Source organism: Oryza glaberrima, chromosome 6 (assembly GCF_000147395.1).
Source record: "Oryza glaberrima chromosome 6, OglaRS2, whole genome shotgun sequence".
In the NCBI taxonomy this organism is placed as follows: Eukaryota; Viridiplantae; Streptophyta; class Magnoliopsida; order Poales; family Poaceae; genus Oryza; species Oryza glaberrima.
The window spans coordinates 21,685,637-21,704,068 of record NC_068331.1 but is presented as its reverse complement, the minus strand read 5'-3'; the positions used below and the strand labels follow the sequence as shown (position 1 = coordinate 21,704,068).

The following is an 18,432-nucleotide window of genomic DNA, read 5'->3' as shown; positions in this document are numbered from 1 at the left end:
TGCTGTGGTCTAATCGTCGCCACCGCCGCGGAGAAGGGAGAGGGATCGGGGGCGATGGCATCCATTGTCGCGACTGAGGGCGCGGCAGCGGTGCTCCGGTTGATGCTGTCCGGCGCGCAGCAAGCGGCCGCGCGGTCGGGGCGGCCTCCGGAGTCCTTGCTGCGGAGGCGGCGACTGCTCGGCGGGGCAGCAGCTCCGTCTCACGGTCTTAGGCAACAACGATGCAAAATAAAACTAAGCAGTAGGTAATTAACCATCTCCTACCTTCCTGCTTCCTAGGTGATTTTGATTATTTGGTTGCTTGAGACAAGTCTTGTGCATTTAGTTTGTGGGCTATTGGTGCTACTAGCTAGGATTGAGCCTAAAGCTCTTTATGCTGTACGAGAAAGGTCAGTCTTATTGTGCACAGCCAACTATAGGATGTTAAATGTTAAATGTGCAGTTGTAGAGACTAGCCAGTTCAAGTTATGCTGAATATATTCTAGGCTATGTAAAAAAAACAAATCTGAATTGCTGGGTACAGATACTTTCAAAAAATTAAACAAACATGCAAATGTTAAATTAATTGCCTGAATACAAACTACCAGAGCAAGTAATTGATAAGAAATTAATAAACTCTAATGTTGCTGGCCACCAAATTTTTGCCACATGTGATCCATCAAATCTTGCTTGAGACGACGATGGGTTGCTCGATCACGAATCTCTGCATTTTTCTCTAGGATATCAGCAAATCCATATATCGGGCCATGGTCAAGCTCGGACATTTGTGCAGAAAATTGCCCTTTTCATATGTATTGTCATCGGGTATATCATAGGCGCCTCTCTCATCCTCAACAATCATGTTATGCAAAATTATACATGCATACATGATATCAGCCAATTCTTCCCTTTCCCATAGACGTGCTGGGTGACGTATGATGGCCCAACGTTTTTGCACTACCCCAAAAGCTCTTTCCACATCTTCTCTTGCAGATTCTTGACGTTGTGCAAATAATTTAACCTTGTCATTCTGAGGTCTTTTGATTGATTTGACAAATGCTGCCCACTCTGGATAAATACCATCGGCTAGATAGTATCCCATGTTATAGTTTGTTCCATTAACTGTAAACTGGACCTCGGGTGCTCTTCCTTGTAGTACCTCAGTGAACAATGGTGACTGATCCAACACATTGATATCATTGTTGGAACCAGCAGCCCCAAAAAAAGCATGCCAAATCCATATATCAGCAGAAGCAACCGCTTCAAGCATGATAGTCGGTACTCCATAATCACCACGGGTGAATTGCCCTTTCCATGCAACCGGACAATTTTGCCACTCCCAATGCATGCAATCAATACTGCCCAACATTCCAGGGAACCCATGTGCCTCTCCAAATTGAAGTAAACGTTGAATATCTTCTTGAGTAGGCCGAAGATATTGCTGACCAAATAAAAGCCTCACACCTTGAACAAAATTGATCAGGCATTCTATTGCTGTTGTTTCTGCTACCCCATATGATTCATCCATAAGGTCAGCTGGTGTACCATATGCCAACATTCTCATAGCAGCCGTGCATTTTTGCAGCGGCGATAGACCCACCTTACCGAATGCATCTCGCCTTAGCTGAAAATATGGGGACCAAACACCAAGAGCTTCAACAATATGCAAAAATAGATGCTTTCTCATGCGAAATCGCCTACGAAACTGATCATCAGTGTACAAAGGGTTGTTGCCAAAATATTTAGCAAATAATCTGTTATGATCCTCTTCATGATCCCTATTGATGTACCTCCTTGTGTACCCACCACGCCAAGTAGAGGAACCAGCTAATTCTGCTTCTAGCTGTGCTTCAACCTCAGCTTCAATTTGATCTTCAATTTCAGCTTCCATAGGATCGTTGATTTCTTCCCACATGAGATCTTCAAGATTGCCACTAATGATTGAAGTATCTGAACAATTGGATTGATCTTGGGAGTTGGCAGACATTTTGGTGTTGGTTTGGGGCTGAATGGAGTGGACAGTGATAGTGTGAGTGGTGTCTTCCTCAACTGCATCTCCTATTTGTAGGATACATTCCAACAGCTAGTTTTTAACAGCTATTTTTTACTTTTGTCAGTACTCCAACGGCTAGTTTTTTTGTCATTGTGTGGTTGTCCTAATAAATATGTCTATGTGTGCAGGAATGGAGTGCTGACTGCAAGGACAAGAATACATCTCCAAGGTCTGAAAACCATTGATCCTGTAAGCAAGAGTTTCTCATGAGTAAAAATTAACATTAAGAGAAAAGATCCATGCTGAAAATGTGATTTCTCTAATAGCACACAACAATATTTCTTAATAGCAATTGGGATGTAGTACAAGATCATTAACCGTACACTAACAATACAACACATACAACAACAACAACCCTAGTAGAAGAAATAACCCTAGTACAAGAGCTAAATTCTGAAAATAGCAGGTACATTAACAATTCAACAAATCTAATAAGTACATTAACCATACACTACTTGCTGGCTGCTGCTCTTTTATTCCTGAGCAAGTTCTTTGGACAATTGGTTCAACATAGTTTCATGCCTTCTCAGTTTAGTAGGACTAAATTTGGAAGTATCTCTTTCTTCCAGTTTTATGTATGTCTGCCACTTTTCCATCCTTATTTGTTCTCGTTTTGCTTCTGCTGATTTTGTTGCTGCTTCTGCTGATTTCAACAATGCTTCAGATTTAATTTTGACAGCTTCATTATACAGAACCATGTTTTGAGATGGTTGGTTCCCTAAAGGAGATGATACAGCTTTCCCTTTCCCTTTTAGTCTTTCTTTTGCTTTCTTTTGCCCCTCGGGACGCCTCTCTTTAGTTGATGATTCTTCTTCAGTGTCTTGGTTTGATGACGATGTGTAAGCTCCTGACTCAGAAATCTTAGTCCTCTTGTTCTTGCTTTCCTCCTTCTTGACAATTCTCCGCCATTTTGGTTGATCCTTTAGTTCTCTCCACATGTATTCTAAGGTGAAAGGTTTCTGCTGTGATTGATTCTTATACCATGTATGGGCTTTCTCCATAATCATGTCTTCAGAGTACCCACTAGTACATGTATTTCTGACTTGAGCATAAGCCCCACAGAACTTTGCAATATCCCTCTTGACATTATCCCAGTGTGTCTTCATTTGCTTGACTGTCCTTGTATGTGCATTTCTAGGCATATTGCTGTTGAACTCATCAGCTACATCCTTCCAATAATACTCTGACTTCTTGTCATTTCCATCTACAGAATCAACTGAGTTGTTCAACCAAGCGCTAACAAACCGCAAGTTTTCTTCTTCCTTCCAATTGGTGCGTGGCGCTCTCCTTACTCCCTCTTCGCTGCTATCACTCAACTCTTCGATGTTAAGTGGCTGCTTCTCTTGCTGTCTTGTAGTTGTAGGGCAAGGAATGGATGACTCCGACCCATGGGAAGAAGTGTTGGCAGCAACTTCAACTGAGGTGACTTGATGTGGCGCAAAGAGTACTCTGTTGCTTGTAGCTCCAAACACTTGATTTGGTGAGTTAGCTTGCATCCAATTTCCTTGATGTTGAGTAGCTTGAAAGCTTGGAGGAGAATGACCATATGGTGGGTAGTTGCCTGGGGCACCAAATGGGTAGAAATTATATAAGAAATTTGGGTTGAAGCTTTGGGAAAACTGAGATGGGAGAAAACTGTTGGGGAATTATTGTGGAGGAGAGTTGTGGTGCCTAGAATTTTCTGGGCTTGGAGATTCTTGATTTAGGAGGCTTTTGAAATTTCTGTTGGATGAATCCATGATGAAATGAGGAGTTGTAATATGAAGCTCTGTCTTTTTTGTTTTATAGGCAGCATGGAGCTCAAGCTATCGAGCATGTCGTGTAGCCAACATAGAGCAGAGCAACGGTAACTTCAACCAACGGATACCTGTCAAAAGTACTGGATCAACTGCTTTTGTTTTTTTATTCATATCCAAACAGTGAACTCAAAAAGTAATATATTGTATTCTCTTGTGGGCAGCCCATAGCTATATGGACTACTTTAGCCATTAATGCTATAAAGGCCACATCTACAATGTATAGAGGCAGCTCATATAGGTGCATTTATTGTATAATGTTCACTTTTGATTGACATTGTGGATGCCCTAAGGTTCTTTGTAACTTTCTCTCAGTCTACCTATATGATAGTTAGCTATTTATAATTAATACAGGGCCCACTTGTCTCTCTCACAGAGTTTATTGGTTATTGTGCCCGCTTCTCCTCTCTTCTCTCCTCCACCTCAGCATTTAGCTAGCTTATAGTCCACTATATTATACTTGCTCTTATAAGTCGTTTGACTTTTTTCTTTATCAAAGATCTTTTTGTTTGACTAAATTTATTAAAACAATTAGCAACATCTACACCACTAAATTAGTTTCATTGAATTTAATATTGAATATATTTTGGTAATATGTTTGTTTTGTATTAAAAATATTAGTATATATTTTTACAAACTTAATCAAATTTAAATAAATTTGATTAAAAAATCAAATAACTTATATATAATACGAAACGGATGGAGTAACATGAATTAACGTATTTCTTTTTATAAAACACATCAGAGTACAGCGACAGCTTACAGAGTACAGTACGCATATACAGTATAATTTTCCCAGCTATCTGGAAGTCCTCTGCAGACTACACGTCACACGTATACAAAGTCATCGGAACGTAGTGCAAAAGTCTGCACTAATTAATTGTATCGTGTTACTAATAGAGGTCATAAATATATCTTTACATGGAGGACTGAAAAATGCCACGTAGAAGAATATATATTTGCATCTTTATCATGGTGTGGGGTCTAAAATGACCATAGCTAGGTTGATCGATTTGTTTACTAAAAATACAAATTCTATTTATATTCATATAAACGAAACAGTACGTAAATACAAAATGTTTGTACGTATTTATAAAAACCGGAGCGAGAGTTGACTTGCAAAATTAAATTAATTTAGTGGAAAGAACGGCAAACATATGGACACGTATATGATCATGACATCGATCCAGATCTTTTTGCAAATAAAATGTGGATTATTATTTACAATTTATTCAAAACGTCAGAATATCAACCATTTGGACTTGAATTAGCATAAGCCAAGTCCAAGCCGTGCGCGCGCGCGCGTGTCTATATATATACATATATATATATAGCTAGCTGTTCTTCGCTATCTAGTAGTGAACGGGCCCGTTTAGTTCCTAAAAAGTTTTTCCCAAAAACATCACATCGAATCTTTGAACACATGTATGAAGCATTAAATGTAGATTAAAAGAAAAACTAATTGCACAGTTAGGGAAGAAATCGTGAGACAAATCTTTTGAGCCTAATTAGTCTATGATTAGCCATAAGTGCTACAGTAACCCACATGTGCTAATGGCGGATTAATTAGGCTCAAAAGATTCGTCACGCGGTTTCCAAGCGAGTTATGAAATTAATTTTTTCATTCGTGTCCAAAAACCCCTTCCGATATCCGGTCAAACGTCCGATGTGACAAAATTTTTTTTTTATTTTGCGAACTAAACAGGCCCTAGTGAGAGCATCATTCCGATGGCTACACATAAATAATTATTGATTTTTTTTACCATACTACTGTTTAGTGGTTCTGTTTGATGTTACATGCACTCTAATATCACGGGGCGTATACATGAAGAAATAGTAAATTTTGGCGTGCATATCACACTCATTTTTTGGTCTCGCTCAAACGTTTTATGGACTGCGACCTATGTGAGTACATACGGTGCATTGCAGAAAGAGAAAGAAGAAAAAGAAGAAAGTTGTTTTGGACAGCGACACGGTATCCAAAACACAACTTTGACTTCTTATTTCTATAAAAATATTTATTGAAAAGTGATATATGTATATTTTTATGAAACTATTTATCATGACAAATTTATTCATATAATTTTTATATTTTCAAACTCAACAACTTAAAAGTTATTTATAATTTATATTTCCAAAGTTTGACTTAAACTTTTTTCTAAACGACTTTCTTTACGAGTAAGAGAGAATATTCAGGGAAGCCATACAGTCGAAAGCTTAAGTTGCAGTTGACTCTCCCTACACGTGTAGAATACATGCACATGCATATATACACGGACCAAACTGTTCAGGATTTCAGATCTCATTTAACTAGATAAAACTTGGTGGATATATGGAAATGAATATATGCTAAATATTATAGAAATGAAGGACACATTTGGTTTGGGTTAAAATATTATGAAAATGATGTGAGGAATGATAATTTATTATGCTTTATAATGTAATAAACTGTAGATGTAATTGCTAAGCTTGAATCAAGTACTATTCAATTCAAGTTCCTTTATTTGAAAAAAAAACATAAATCCAAGTCTAACTAACGAATAGGAAGAGATATACACTACTAAAAATGATTTTTCTGTACGAACACATCAATAGGTTGCAAACGGGTTATAAGTGTCCGCGTCTATAAATCGACCCACATTTTCCCATACAGCTCCTCAAGAGACGCGTATGCAAAAAATCAATTTTTCCAAGTGAACCACTTAAAATATCCACACGTGAAAATAAGGGTATTTTCACATGCGGGGCTCTTAACTCACCCTCATGCAAAAAAAATCCCCCCTCCTCTTCCCACTCATTTTTTTATTCTCCCCTCCCCCCTCTCTCTCTTTCTCTCACCCACTTCTCCTCCTCTCCTCTCTCTCGGCCTCCCCCACTCCTCCTCCTACTCCTCTCCCCTCTCTTCCCTCCTGACGGCGGGCATCGGTGGTGGCAGGCATGGGCGACGGCGACGGCGCGCGGCGGCGTCCTCCGCCCTCCTCCCCCCTAACCCCCAAATGCACCCCCATGCGTGGCGGGCTCCTCCAGCGGTGGAGAGCTTGGCTGCGAGTTCCGGCGGGCGGCAGCCAACCCTCGCACAGATCTGGTGCCCAGCCACCCTCTCCCCGCACGGGTCTGGCGCACGGCAGCCCCCTCCGGTGGTGGAGGGCTCGGCTGCACGGCGGCTATCCCAAGCACGGATTTGGTGGCGGCGGTTGTCCCCAGCATGGATCCAGCAGGAGCCGCCCTCCCCCTGCGAATCTGGCAGCGGTGGCCGTCCCCCCCCCCCCCTCCCCCTCCCCCCGCTAATCCAGCGGCAGTAGCCCTCGCGACGATGATGACCTCGATGGCTAGCGGGTGGCGGCAGACTGGATGGCAGCGGATCTAGGTTTCGGGACTAGGGTTTGGATTTTTAGACTTATATTTTTTTATATTGCAGAAGGGCAGCTTATGCGCCCGCACGCAAAAATTGGATTTTCGCGTGCGGGTGCGTCACCCGCATGGAGAAATGATAATTTCTTGCATACCTCTTGGTGCATAAGGGTCTCCGATCCACACGCAAAAAATCTAGTTTTGGCCGTCTAAAAAAATAGTTTTTTATTAGTGATTGTTGGATTTATGTTAAAATATTGTGAAAATAATGTGAGGATTATTTGATATGCTTACATGTTAAGCTCTTGAATGCAATAATTTACAGATTTGCACGTGTTTGTATCTAAAAATATAATAATTGCTAGTGAATGATGATAATATGTTTACATATTAAGCTTTAGAATGTAATGACTTGTATACCATGGGTCATGCATGGTCATCACCCAGGCAGCCTCAGCCATATGTACACAGTGAGCTACAGGGACCTCATTGATCCCCCTACACGTACGTGCAGAATGCATGTATATAAGTACACGGACCAAACTATTCAGTCCCCCACTTAATAAGAAACTACTTGCGTATACCATATGCCACCATGGTCAGCAGGGTGATGGGCTTCAGTTGTGTATGCATGCGTTGAGCTGCCTGCGTGAAAGGGTGATTAATTGTAGCATCATATATCAAGCTATTTACAGCATGTAGTAGCTAGTGATGTAACTGAGACCTATGTTACCTAGAAGTGATTTTTATAGTGTTACGTTGCATGCATATTGAAAATTTAGGTGGATGAAAATTATCTTAAAATTCTTGGCTCCCTAATCACAGTGCATCAAATTAACCACGTTAGAATGATGTGAAAGTATAAGTAGAATGCTATGCGTACGTGGGCCTGTTACATATATATGGGATCTAATACTGATATTGAAGGCAGGTTATATTAATTTAATTCGTTATTTTTTTACGTGTTTAGGATATTACTTCACATAGTTTTTAGTGCATACATTTTATCATTGTTTTTCCATGAGAACCTTTAAAAATATAAATTTGCACGGAAGAAGTGGCAAATCTGCTATGATGTCATTTTCATATCTATATATTTTAATTTTTGCATGTTGATATTAATTAATAGTTTTATATGTTAGTGAGTTAAGATTTTAAGATCTTTTGAGAATAAAAAGTCAGGGGAGTGGGAGGGGTCCTTCGCCAATTGAATGCATGCTTTTGTCGAACAAAATAAAAGTCGTACAAGTTTGATAATGTATTAGAGTAGAAGCAGAAGAACGGATGAAAGAGATTTGGAGAACAGATACAACATGTCAATTCGTAGTTTGCATGAGTTCAGCCCAAAGAGTTGCATATAATTTGGCACAGTAACATAGTACTTCCTCCGGACGAAATTATTTGACTCTTAGGATAACTAGAAAGGTGACCCACGCGATGCGTGGGTATCCGCATTATTAAAACATGAGATTATAATTTTTTTCAGAAATTGCATCTCATAAGGATAAACTATAGGGTGGGCATATCTAAATATCATTCATGTTAGATGATAAATCAAGGTCATATGAGTTCGACTTTTGGATCAAGTAAGTAAATATTATGTACAATATTGCTATAAGCACAAACTGTGATAGTAAGAAATTCAAAGTTATTGTGACTGAATCGCCTTATGAAGATGCATGATTTAGTAACAACCAAATTAAGGATAGATTAATGGTTGGATTGTTCCTCCATTCGTAGAAGTTCAAAATGTTCATATTTTTCCACACTTTTAAAGAATTGAAGACTTTTTATGTTAGGACACAAATCATCTACACAATTGCTTGTTTAAAGCCTTTTTTTTTTGTTTTTCACATGTTCAATTGTTTTCTTCGAAATAATATTTGTTTGAAATAAGAGAGAAATTATATAAATTTAATTAGTATGTGTAGTGTTTATTGATAGTCATGATAACTTTGGTAATCACTTTTAGCTGCCTCAGGTACAATGCTTTTTGTCATATGTGCAAAAGGCAAATATGAACACGTGTTGTGCAGAGGACTAAAAAGAGGTCTTTAGAAGCTTTTTTTATTTTTTATGAAAGATATAATGTTTTCCTAATTAATTAATTAATAGGTCCGTCAGTTTAAGTGAAAATCGATGGCAAAATATTTTTATTAAAAATAGTATACTCTTTAGCAGATGTTTGACCGTTCATCTTTTTCAAAAACTTTTGTGAAATATGTAAAACTATATGTATACATATAAGTATATTTAACAATGAATCAAATGATAGGAAAAGAATTAATAATTACTTAAATATTTTGAATAAGACGAACAGTCAAACATATTTTAAAAAGTCAACGGCGTCAAATATTTAGAAATGAAGGGAGTATAAATTAGTTAATATAGATCATAAATTGATAATTAATGGTATAAAATATAGTTGTGTAACCTTTATTTTAAACAGTGTGTTTTTTAAAATAATGGTTCTATATAAAATTATATTATATTGTTAATATAATGGGTAAAATAATAGAATCCTAAAAATTTTATTTCCAAAGATTATGGATCTAATTTATTTACGTATATATTGTGATATATATAATCTATGTTTATAAAGTTATAGTTCTTTAAAATTTAATATCACTAATTATAGTTACGATCTCATCTATACATGCATAGAGAAAAGAGGGGAGGACATGGAAGCGGATGTAATTTTTAATGATATATATAATATATAATTATTTGTTTTTAATCGTACGTTGCATTACAGTTTTTTTTTTGTTTTTTTATGAGCAGTATGTAAGTACCTTTCTCTCGTTGGTGCGCTGAGAGAGATTAGGTGTGAGGTTATTAATAGATTTAATTTAATGATCTGAGATAACATATCTACTAATTTAAATGAAAATTAATGACTAGATGTTTTACCTTTTTTCCTCAGATTTTCTTGAATTTTTTTCTAATCTATTAAAGTGCATTTTAGAACTTAAAATATTAACAGTTAATATGTGTATTAAATTATTAATTTGGTTTTCTATCTCATCTAACCAAGAAGAAGGGAAGAAAAGGAAAAAAAAGAGAGTACGTATGTATGTACGTGCACATATGTGGAACAGCGGAACTTTTTTTTTGTACGTGCAAATCTTTCACAGGTAAATATAGTTAGAAAATCTGAAGATAAATAGAGGTGTTAGCTAAAAAATAGGAGGAGTTACCGAGAAAATAGGAGAGAAAGAGAGAGGCCGGAGGGAGGGAGCTAGGTATAGCACGTACCTGCACATGCCGCATATATGCACGATGGAGATGAGGGCTACCGGATTTTTTGTTTCTCAAGTGGTCTAATGGTTAAAATATGTGGGTCCACCAATTTAACGGAAAATCAATGGCTAGATGTTTATTAGATTTTTTATGATATTCTATATTTTATTAGAGTGCCACGTGGCAACTCGAGAGTGTTTATAGCATGACACATGACGGTTTAGGAGCGTTTGCAGGGAGTTTAATGAACTTTTAGTATATAATAGAAGATAAATAGATGTAAATGCCTTGCACATAATATTATTTAGCCGTCAGAAATGTCACACATAAATCCGAAAGGAGGGAGTATTCTTGATATGGAACATGTTACATGACGGTGATTCTGGAGTTGCCAACAGTAAATTAGAGAGGAAGAAGGTAGTTTGTTGTAGGCTCCTGATTTAATCAATTCTCCATTTTTAAATTTATATATACTACATTTCAGAACGTATGGTAAAATTGAACAACGACAGGGTAGCAGTGAGGCATATCCTCTGGCGATCTAGTTGTCGAAAGGAAAAGAGAGCTAGGGAGCATGCATGTGGGTGATGAGAAAACCGCATGCCTGTGACTGTGAGAACCACATTCCTAAGATAAAGTGGGCATCTGACCCATACCACCGAGACAGAGTGCAGCAACATAGAAATGTGTTCATCCTGCATATGGGAAATGGCCCCCATCTAATGAAGATGCGAATTAGTGGACGATTTTTTGTAATATGTGGGCTGCTTAATTTGTGTAGCTACTTCTAAGAGCTCCACTATAACGTAATCTACTGGTAGTAGAAAGTAATCTAAACTATTGATCTCATCTGATATATTGTGTTTAATTTGACCAAGGTCAATTAAGCTTCTCTTGTTATATTCCTGCAAAAAGTATATATAAATGAAGGCGGCATGCATGCATGAAAAGAGGACGCATGGAAATTTCTAGTACTTGACTAATATGATTTTATTCATGGAAAAACACCCCTTTAAAATGTTAGAAAAGTTAAAGTTGATGGCCTTTGGTTTGCTTATCTTAATTTGTTGACATACGTTGTAGGTCTTGCAATAGATAATAGGACACAAAGAATATTTGCTAGTACCTAATCGGCCACTTTGGCTTTTAGGATGAACATGCATGCATGCATGCATGCATGAGGCTTGTTATATGGCCGTGCCAAAAGCTGGATATTTTGAATCTGAAATTGCGCTTACAACGTACTCCGTACTAGCCAATGACCGCGTTAGAGCATCGCAGTGCCATATACTATGTTGCTGTCACGCTAACTATAGTACATATATCTTGTCGGGCAATTTGTGTTAAAGTATGTTGCTTAACTTATTTGTTCATTTTTATGTTTTGGTGAGCGATATTCCGGTGCTCTCTACCGGTATTAATATACTACCAATATTATTAGAGATTAATTAGTAATTTATTTAATACCACAATTAGGCATAATTTAGTAATTTACTATAATACCATGATTAGGAGGAACTATCATTTTTTTTCATCGTTAAATATAATTGATCTATGATCATCCATCGCACTGGCATCACTCATATTCCATGAAAAATATCAAAACAAGGTTTACCCACTACTAAATGATGATTCCCCTCCGCACCTATTTTTCAGACAATAATACCCCTCCACGTTTCTATTGCCGCTAACTAAGATGGTATTATAAATAAATGTGAACCCTTCGATCAAATGAGATCAACGGTTTATATTACTTTCTACTACCAGTAGAGAGCACCGTAAGTGAAGACTCTACATGATAATAGGGTGAACTAACGTGCCAAGCTTGGTTTATTATCTTAATGAACTAGCTCGCACTGCTGGAAAAACCTATCTTTACTCCCGGTTTGCAACCCCCTTAATTCCAGGTTGCAAACTAGGACCCCAAATCCGGGACTAAAGATGATAGCGCCACGTGGCTGGCGCTACCATATTTGTTTCTTTTTTCTTTTTTCTTTAATTGTTTTTTAGCTGCTTGCATCTACTGATTTCGACCACAAACGCCGTCACACCCAAATCCCTAGAAATCATCCACAAATCATCATCCACAATAAATGTCCATCCACAATCCACAAATCAATCACAAAATCATCCCCAAATCAACAAAAATCTAAAAAAAATATACAAATCATTCACAAGATAAAAAAAAATCCATTGGCCGCCGGCCGCCCGGCCTCCCTCCTTCCGTCGGGCCACCGCCCGGCTTCCCCTCTCGCTGAATCTGGCGGAGGCGAGGCCGCCGCCCGCCGCCACGGCCGACCTGCCGCCTCCTCCACCGCTGTCGCCATTGTCGAAGGGGAGGGAGCCGCCGTCTGTGCCGCCACGGCCTCGTGCACCGCGGCGGCCAATTCCGCCCTACCGCCTCCCGTCGCGGCCTGCTTGCCGCCTCCACAGTTGCTGTCGCCGTTGTCGAAGGGGAGGGAGCCGCCGCCCGCCGCTGTCTATGCCACCGCGGCCTCATGCACCGCGTTTTGTTCAAAAACTTTCTATATGAAAGTTGCTTTCAAATATCAAATATATTTATCTGTTGAGTTTATAATAATTAAAACTTAATTAATTATATATTAATAGCTTTCTCTTTTTTTTGCGAGGAATATTAATAGCTTTCTCATTTTACGTGCGCTAAAACTTAATCTTCATCTTCATGAGTTTCAAACACCACCAATGTACTTATATTAAATAGTCTCTGTTTTTTCAAATAAAACTCTTTGATTACATATATTCAAGAACTTCCATTTTTTTAATCAAAATAATCTTCTGATGCGATAGATATAACCCCACATAATATACTTCATTCATAAATCTCGATGTGACCCAAAATAATCAGTACGTAGGGACAAGAGACGTGATTCGTCTAGGAGGCTATGACATTTCCACAAGCAGTAACATTGTATTATGACCACTCCTTTCATGCTTCTTTTTTGGTCCCTAGCACATCACAAACAGGGGCAAAAAAAAAAATCATATTCACGTGGCTCTCTTGCATGTGAAGCATATTCCATGTTTTGTTGATCACAATTAACGGAGAAAAAAAGATTAATTGGTGCAGTGTTGTGCGATCGAGCACGACAAGTTAAGTACTGTGTATGTGTATGGCCATTTCGGTTTCTTCTAGAACCATCTGATGTACCACATCGATAGAAGAGGACGACATTTGTGTACACTACTACAGAATAGAAACTGTCAGTGAATTAAGCAATTGCTGTCTATGTACGAGTGATATATATAATCCCTTTGTCTTTGAATTGGTACCTGAGATGTAACAACCTTGGTACACTGAACAAGCTAGCTAGCTAAGCATAGAATGGCTTGTGTAGGAATGCAGATCGAGAAGAGATTTGATCACGTTGGAGAATCGAAGGATGCATGTAACCTTGATAAGGCTAATTGGAGCAAATGCAACGGCACTGCAGCTAGCTGGTGACTGATCACGACAGCCAAATGCAAATTGAGAATAAAGCGAAAATTAACACATTATCACTTTAATGATTTCAGGGTGGCACGCATTAGAGGGTACTCAATAAAAACATATTTTTCTAAAACAAATGAATAACACATGTGCGATATTTTATCACATATAGCAAGAAAAAAATTATGACATTATAACCATGAAAAGCTATGGAAAAAGAAAACACCACCACTACAATCCGACTAGCTGTCACTAAGCGGTATTGACCACCGCTAGACCAACAAAAGAGCTATAGCTATACCGCCCAACAACTTCCTACAAACAGTTTAACGCCTAGCACCTATAAAATGTGAACTCAAACTGTGTAGCAAAACTAGAAAGTTCGCGTCTATAGGTCATTAATTATTCTGCATCTCAAACTTGCACAATCAACCTTTCATATATTCACATTCCGTTTCCTCTAAAGCTTGATTCTACCAAATTAACTTTTTGCCTCTCCGGTCATATATATCCCAACAGCTGATGGAACTGAACACACAGATAAAGAAAGAAACTGACGCGTAAAAAATGCGACGAGATCGAAGAAATGAATTAACTAAAACGAAGTCGTCGCGTCTCTTAAGATCCCGGAGGATACAATCGATCGCCACTAAGCTAGTAGCAAATTAAAGAGGATCCCTCCAGAATAACCTCGTCGATTTCCACGGTTCCCTTTGCATTTATCCTCTTCCAATTCGCAGCCTGATGGAAACTACCATGGCCACACAAAACACCCCCGATGATGGATATGCAGAATTAGCTGGGTTGATGATGATTCAGCTAGCTAGGAGGGCCATGAATGACATGCAAAGTGTACATGTCGCTCAGAGGAGATGAGGTTTCCATCCAAAGGCCGGGTGCACGCATGCATGCGTGATGCCCGCATCGACCAACCAAATGGAGTCCCAAGCATGCGTGCCGGCCAGGGTAGTCCATGTCAACATGAAGCACTGAAATATGCAGACCAAATAGTAAAGCCACTACTACATAAAAAATTAATCCAACCCCTCTTATCACGGTCAATTCTTTACCTATCACTACTATTTTATGAAAACCATTTTTGCACACGGCAAAACTAAAATAATTTTTCCGCAGACAAGACTGGACACATGGCTTCTTGTGAAAATGGTGCGTTATTTTCACATGCGGGCACTCAGTCTTAGATCGCCAAATGTGTCTGGTAGATACAGTGCGACGGCAAGCACCAAACGCGGAAGGGAGACACTGGGGAGAAGCGCTCCCTACCCCTACCCTCCCACCAATCCATGGTTGGCCCCTATTGTCTCCCTCTCTATTCACAACCAGAGTCACCACTCGCCCCCTCACCTCGTGGTTCGGATCACGGTTGCCAGAGTTATACCGACCCCACGGCTGTCAGATCTATACCACCCAGGGTTTCAATTTCGAAATTGCTTTTTCTGCTGAGGGGACCGAAACTGCTGAAATTTCAGTAATTTTGAATCTTTTTGGCCGAAATTGTTTGAAATTTTGATTGATTTTGAATTAATTTAAATAAAATTTGACCAAATTCACAAAAATTTACAAAAAACGAAACTTTCAGGTGAGATATGAGCTTGCCGGTGAGGGAGAAATTTCAAATGCTAATACCACCCAACCACTGCTTCACTAGATCCACCATGGCTTCACTCTGTTCTTGACCTAAAGAGAGGAGAGGGAGGGAGATAAAGAGGGAGGCGATGGGGAAAGTTTGGATGAGGGAGAAAGGAGAGAGGAAGGAGGATAGGCGATGTGGTTAGGGCCCTAGGGTGCATATATATGACGTAAAATTATTCATATCAAGATCGCCTGCTGTTTTCATAGGTGATCTGCTTAGGCACCAATCCTGGGAGTACCTATTTTTAGTGGTGGTCATCTAAGTGGGCTACCTACAAAAATTGACCCAAGCGGCCACCTTTGGGCATCAATTTGTAGAGGTGGTCCATAACCTCATACCTCCCTCACTATTTGTACCAACAGGTTCCTATTTGACCCTGTCAAAAAAAAAACAGGTTCCTATTTGACTGCTTGTATAGGGAAATGGGGCGTTGTGGAAAATTATTGTACAGACGGTAGCGATAGAGGAGTTTAGGGATAAAAAGAAAATCGTGATGCGGCAGTGATCATGAATTATTCGTTACACTGTTCATGCTATAACTGCTGTTTCTTACTATAAACTTTTCTTATTATAAACTGCATGATAATGGTAGAATATCTAATATTTTGATATTCATAATTTTATACAATGAATTGTATGGAAGTTAAAAGTTAATGTCTCAACTACATATATCTGTTACTTGGTGCTGTCACATATATTTGTTACTATGGTATAGTTGATACCTTTTCTTTTGAGACCATATAATTAAGTAGTCATCAAAAGATCTAAAATAAATGGACAAAAGGAAGAAACATTTATACGCCAACGGTATTACGTACTAATAAATACTACCTCCATATTTTAATGTATGACGCCGTTGATTTTTTGTCCAACGTTTGACCATTCGTCTTATTCAAAAAATTTATGTAATTATCATTTATTTTATTATGACTTGATTTGTCATCAAATGTTCTTTAAGCATGATATAAATATTTTCATATTTGCACAAAAATTTTGAATAAAACGAATGGTCAAACGTTGATCGAAAAGTCAACGGCGTCATACATTAAAATACGGAGGGAGTATATTAGAAGGTACATGGGTGTTTGTGGTGTAATTTGGCTTCTATTTAGTTTATCTTGGTATTGTTAGGTGATCTTGTGTTGGTAAAAAAAAAAACGAGTTAACAATATAATGAGCTTCACACGTACATGGAGGACAAATCCAGAGGTGTGAATAATGTCTACTGCACACATGCTTATTTTGCATGATGTTAGTTAATCATAACCAATAAAAATAGAGTATTCTATGGTAGCGACACGTACGTACGGTGCAGATAGCAAACAAAGTCGTCGTGTTCAATCAATTGTGCATCGACATTAACAAGCTAGTCGTCGTACACGTACTCGTACTGGCTAGACTAGTGCAGGTTACAACCCTGATACTGGCTAGACTAGTACGTAAAATTAACCGCTTAATTACTGCCCTACTCATCGGCAGAAATAATGGAGAAACGGTAATAATACTGCAAATTGTGCGTCACACTCTTGATCGTGCTATCAGTTCGTCAGTTACGCCCGATATATGAGTGCAGGGCCCAATCACTTATCTTCAAGCGAAAAGGAAATGGAAGAGAGAAAAACACGTGATCATTTGGAAAAGTGTTAGACAGCCATGCATTAAGTCAACAAGGATATATATATATACTTTATTTTTCGCAACTAATTAACAAGGATATGCAGGCATGCATGATCATGCCAACAGCGGGAAATTACTCCTCACTTAAGTAATTAGCTCATATGCATGTTAATATTATTCTGATCTTAAACCAAAGGCAAAGAAAAGGAGAGAGATAGATGAGCTCATTTGGTTGTTCCATTTTACCACTAATATAGATTCTCCATGATGATCCACAGGATCTAACATTTCAGGCATTTGCAAAAAATGCTTTAGACAGTAATGATCAGATAACACTCTCCAATGATTCATCTTAATCTAGTCTTTTTTTCCGCACAAAGGGGGGAAAAGATTAATAGCATTCGAATGTTTTACATTAAAAATGATTGAATTAATTTCCATCAAACATTTTTTACGCTTCCATCGTAGTGACAATTTTTAAACCGTTTTATTAGACAGTAACAATATAACTTCAAAAGTGTGAGTGGCTCTTATAAGGTTGCGTTCTATGTTGTTGTTTGGCTTACCTACTCACAAGCACGAAACGTTACGGATTATTAATTAAGTATTAACCGTTACAAACTTAAAAAATAGATTTATTTAGTTTTTCTAAATAACTTCAATATAGAATTTTTTAAAAAAAAGAAAAACGTACCATTTAGCCGTTCGATAAATATACACATGATAAATAAGGCAGTGGCCCCCTTTAACCACATAAAAGAACGCAACTTAAGATGGGTCCTTCACGTATAACCTCACCTAATTAAATGGTAATTGTGGAAAGATAAAACAATATAAGCCCTTAGGACAAGTAGAATAGTTTAGCCTTCTACACGGAGATACTATCCTCTTCTATAGTTGAGACAATAAATGCTCTTTCCACTAATGCTATATCCTTATCTAGCAAAGTTTTCTCTTTTCTTGCTTTAAGATTAACACCGATTTCTCTCTCTTATCCACGTTAGTAGATAGATATAGGTTGTAATTTCGTGAGCCAGCTGTCAATTGTTGCTATACACTCAGCAAATTAGTTTAGTTGGCAGTTTCATAAGCTATCTAATAGTTGTTGTTGTACACAACCCATAGGGTCTTATTGTTTACCGTATAAAGAATAAGCCATTGTTAGAATATAAAATTTGAAACGTAATTTTAAAATTAGTTTTAGGGTATCTTCAGCATATTTATCTTTTTTCAGATTGACTTTTAAGTCACAAAAGAAACACATATAAAAGTTTTTCTCTCAATTTTTTTCCGC

The 18,432-nt window shown here is 38.1% G+C and overlaps 1 protein-coding gene and 1 pseudogene across 1 annotated transcript; both read right to left on the bottom strand.

Moving 5' to 3' along the window:
- Nucleotides 1–591: 591 nt before the first annotated feature.
- On the bottom strand, nt 592–1,966 carry LOC127776999 (protein ALP1-like; annotated as a pseudogene).
- Nucleotides 1,967–2,505: 539 nt separating this feature from the next.
- On the bottom strand, nt 2,506–3,528 carry LOC127776998 (glutathione S-transferase T3-like). The gene has a single exon (XM_052303525.1). It carries the CDS (start codon nt 3,526–3,528, stop codon nt 2,506–2,508), a length of 1,023 nt encoding a protein of 340 aa, XP_052159485.1.
- Nucleotides 3,529–18,432: the final 14,904 nt, after the last annotated feature.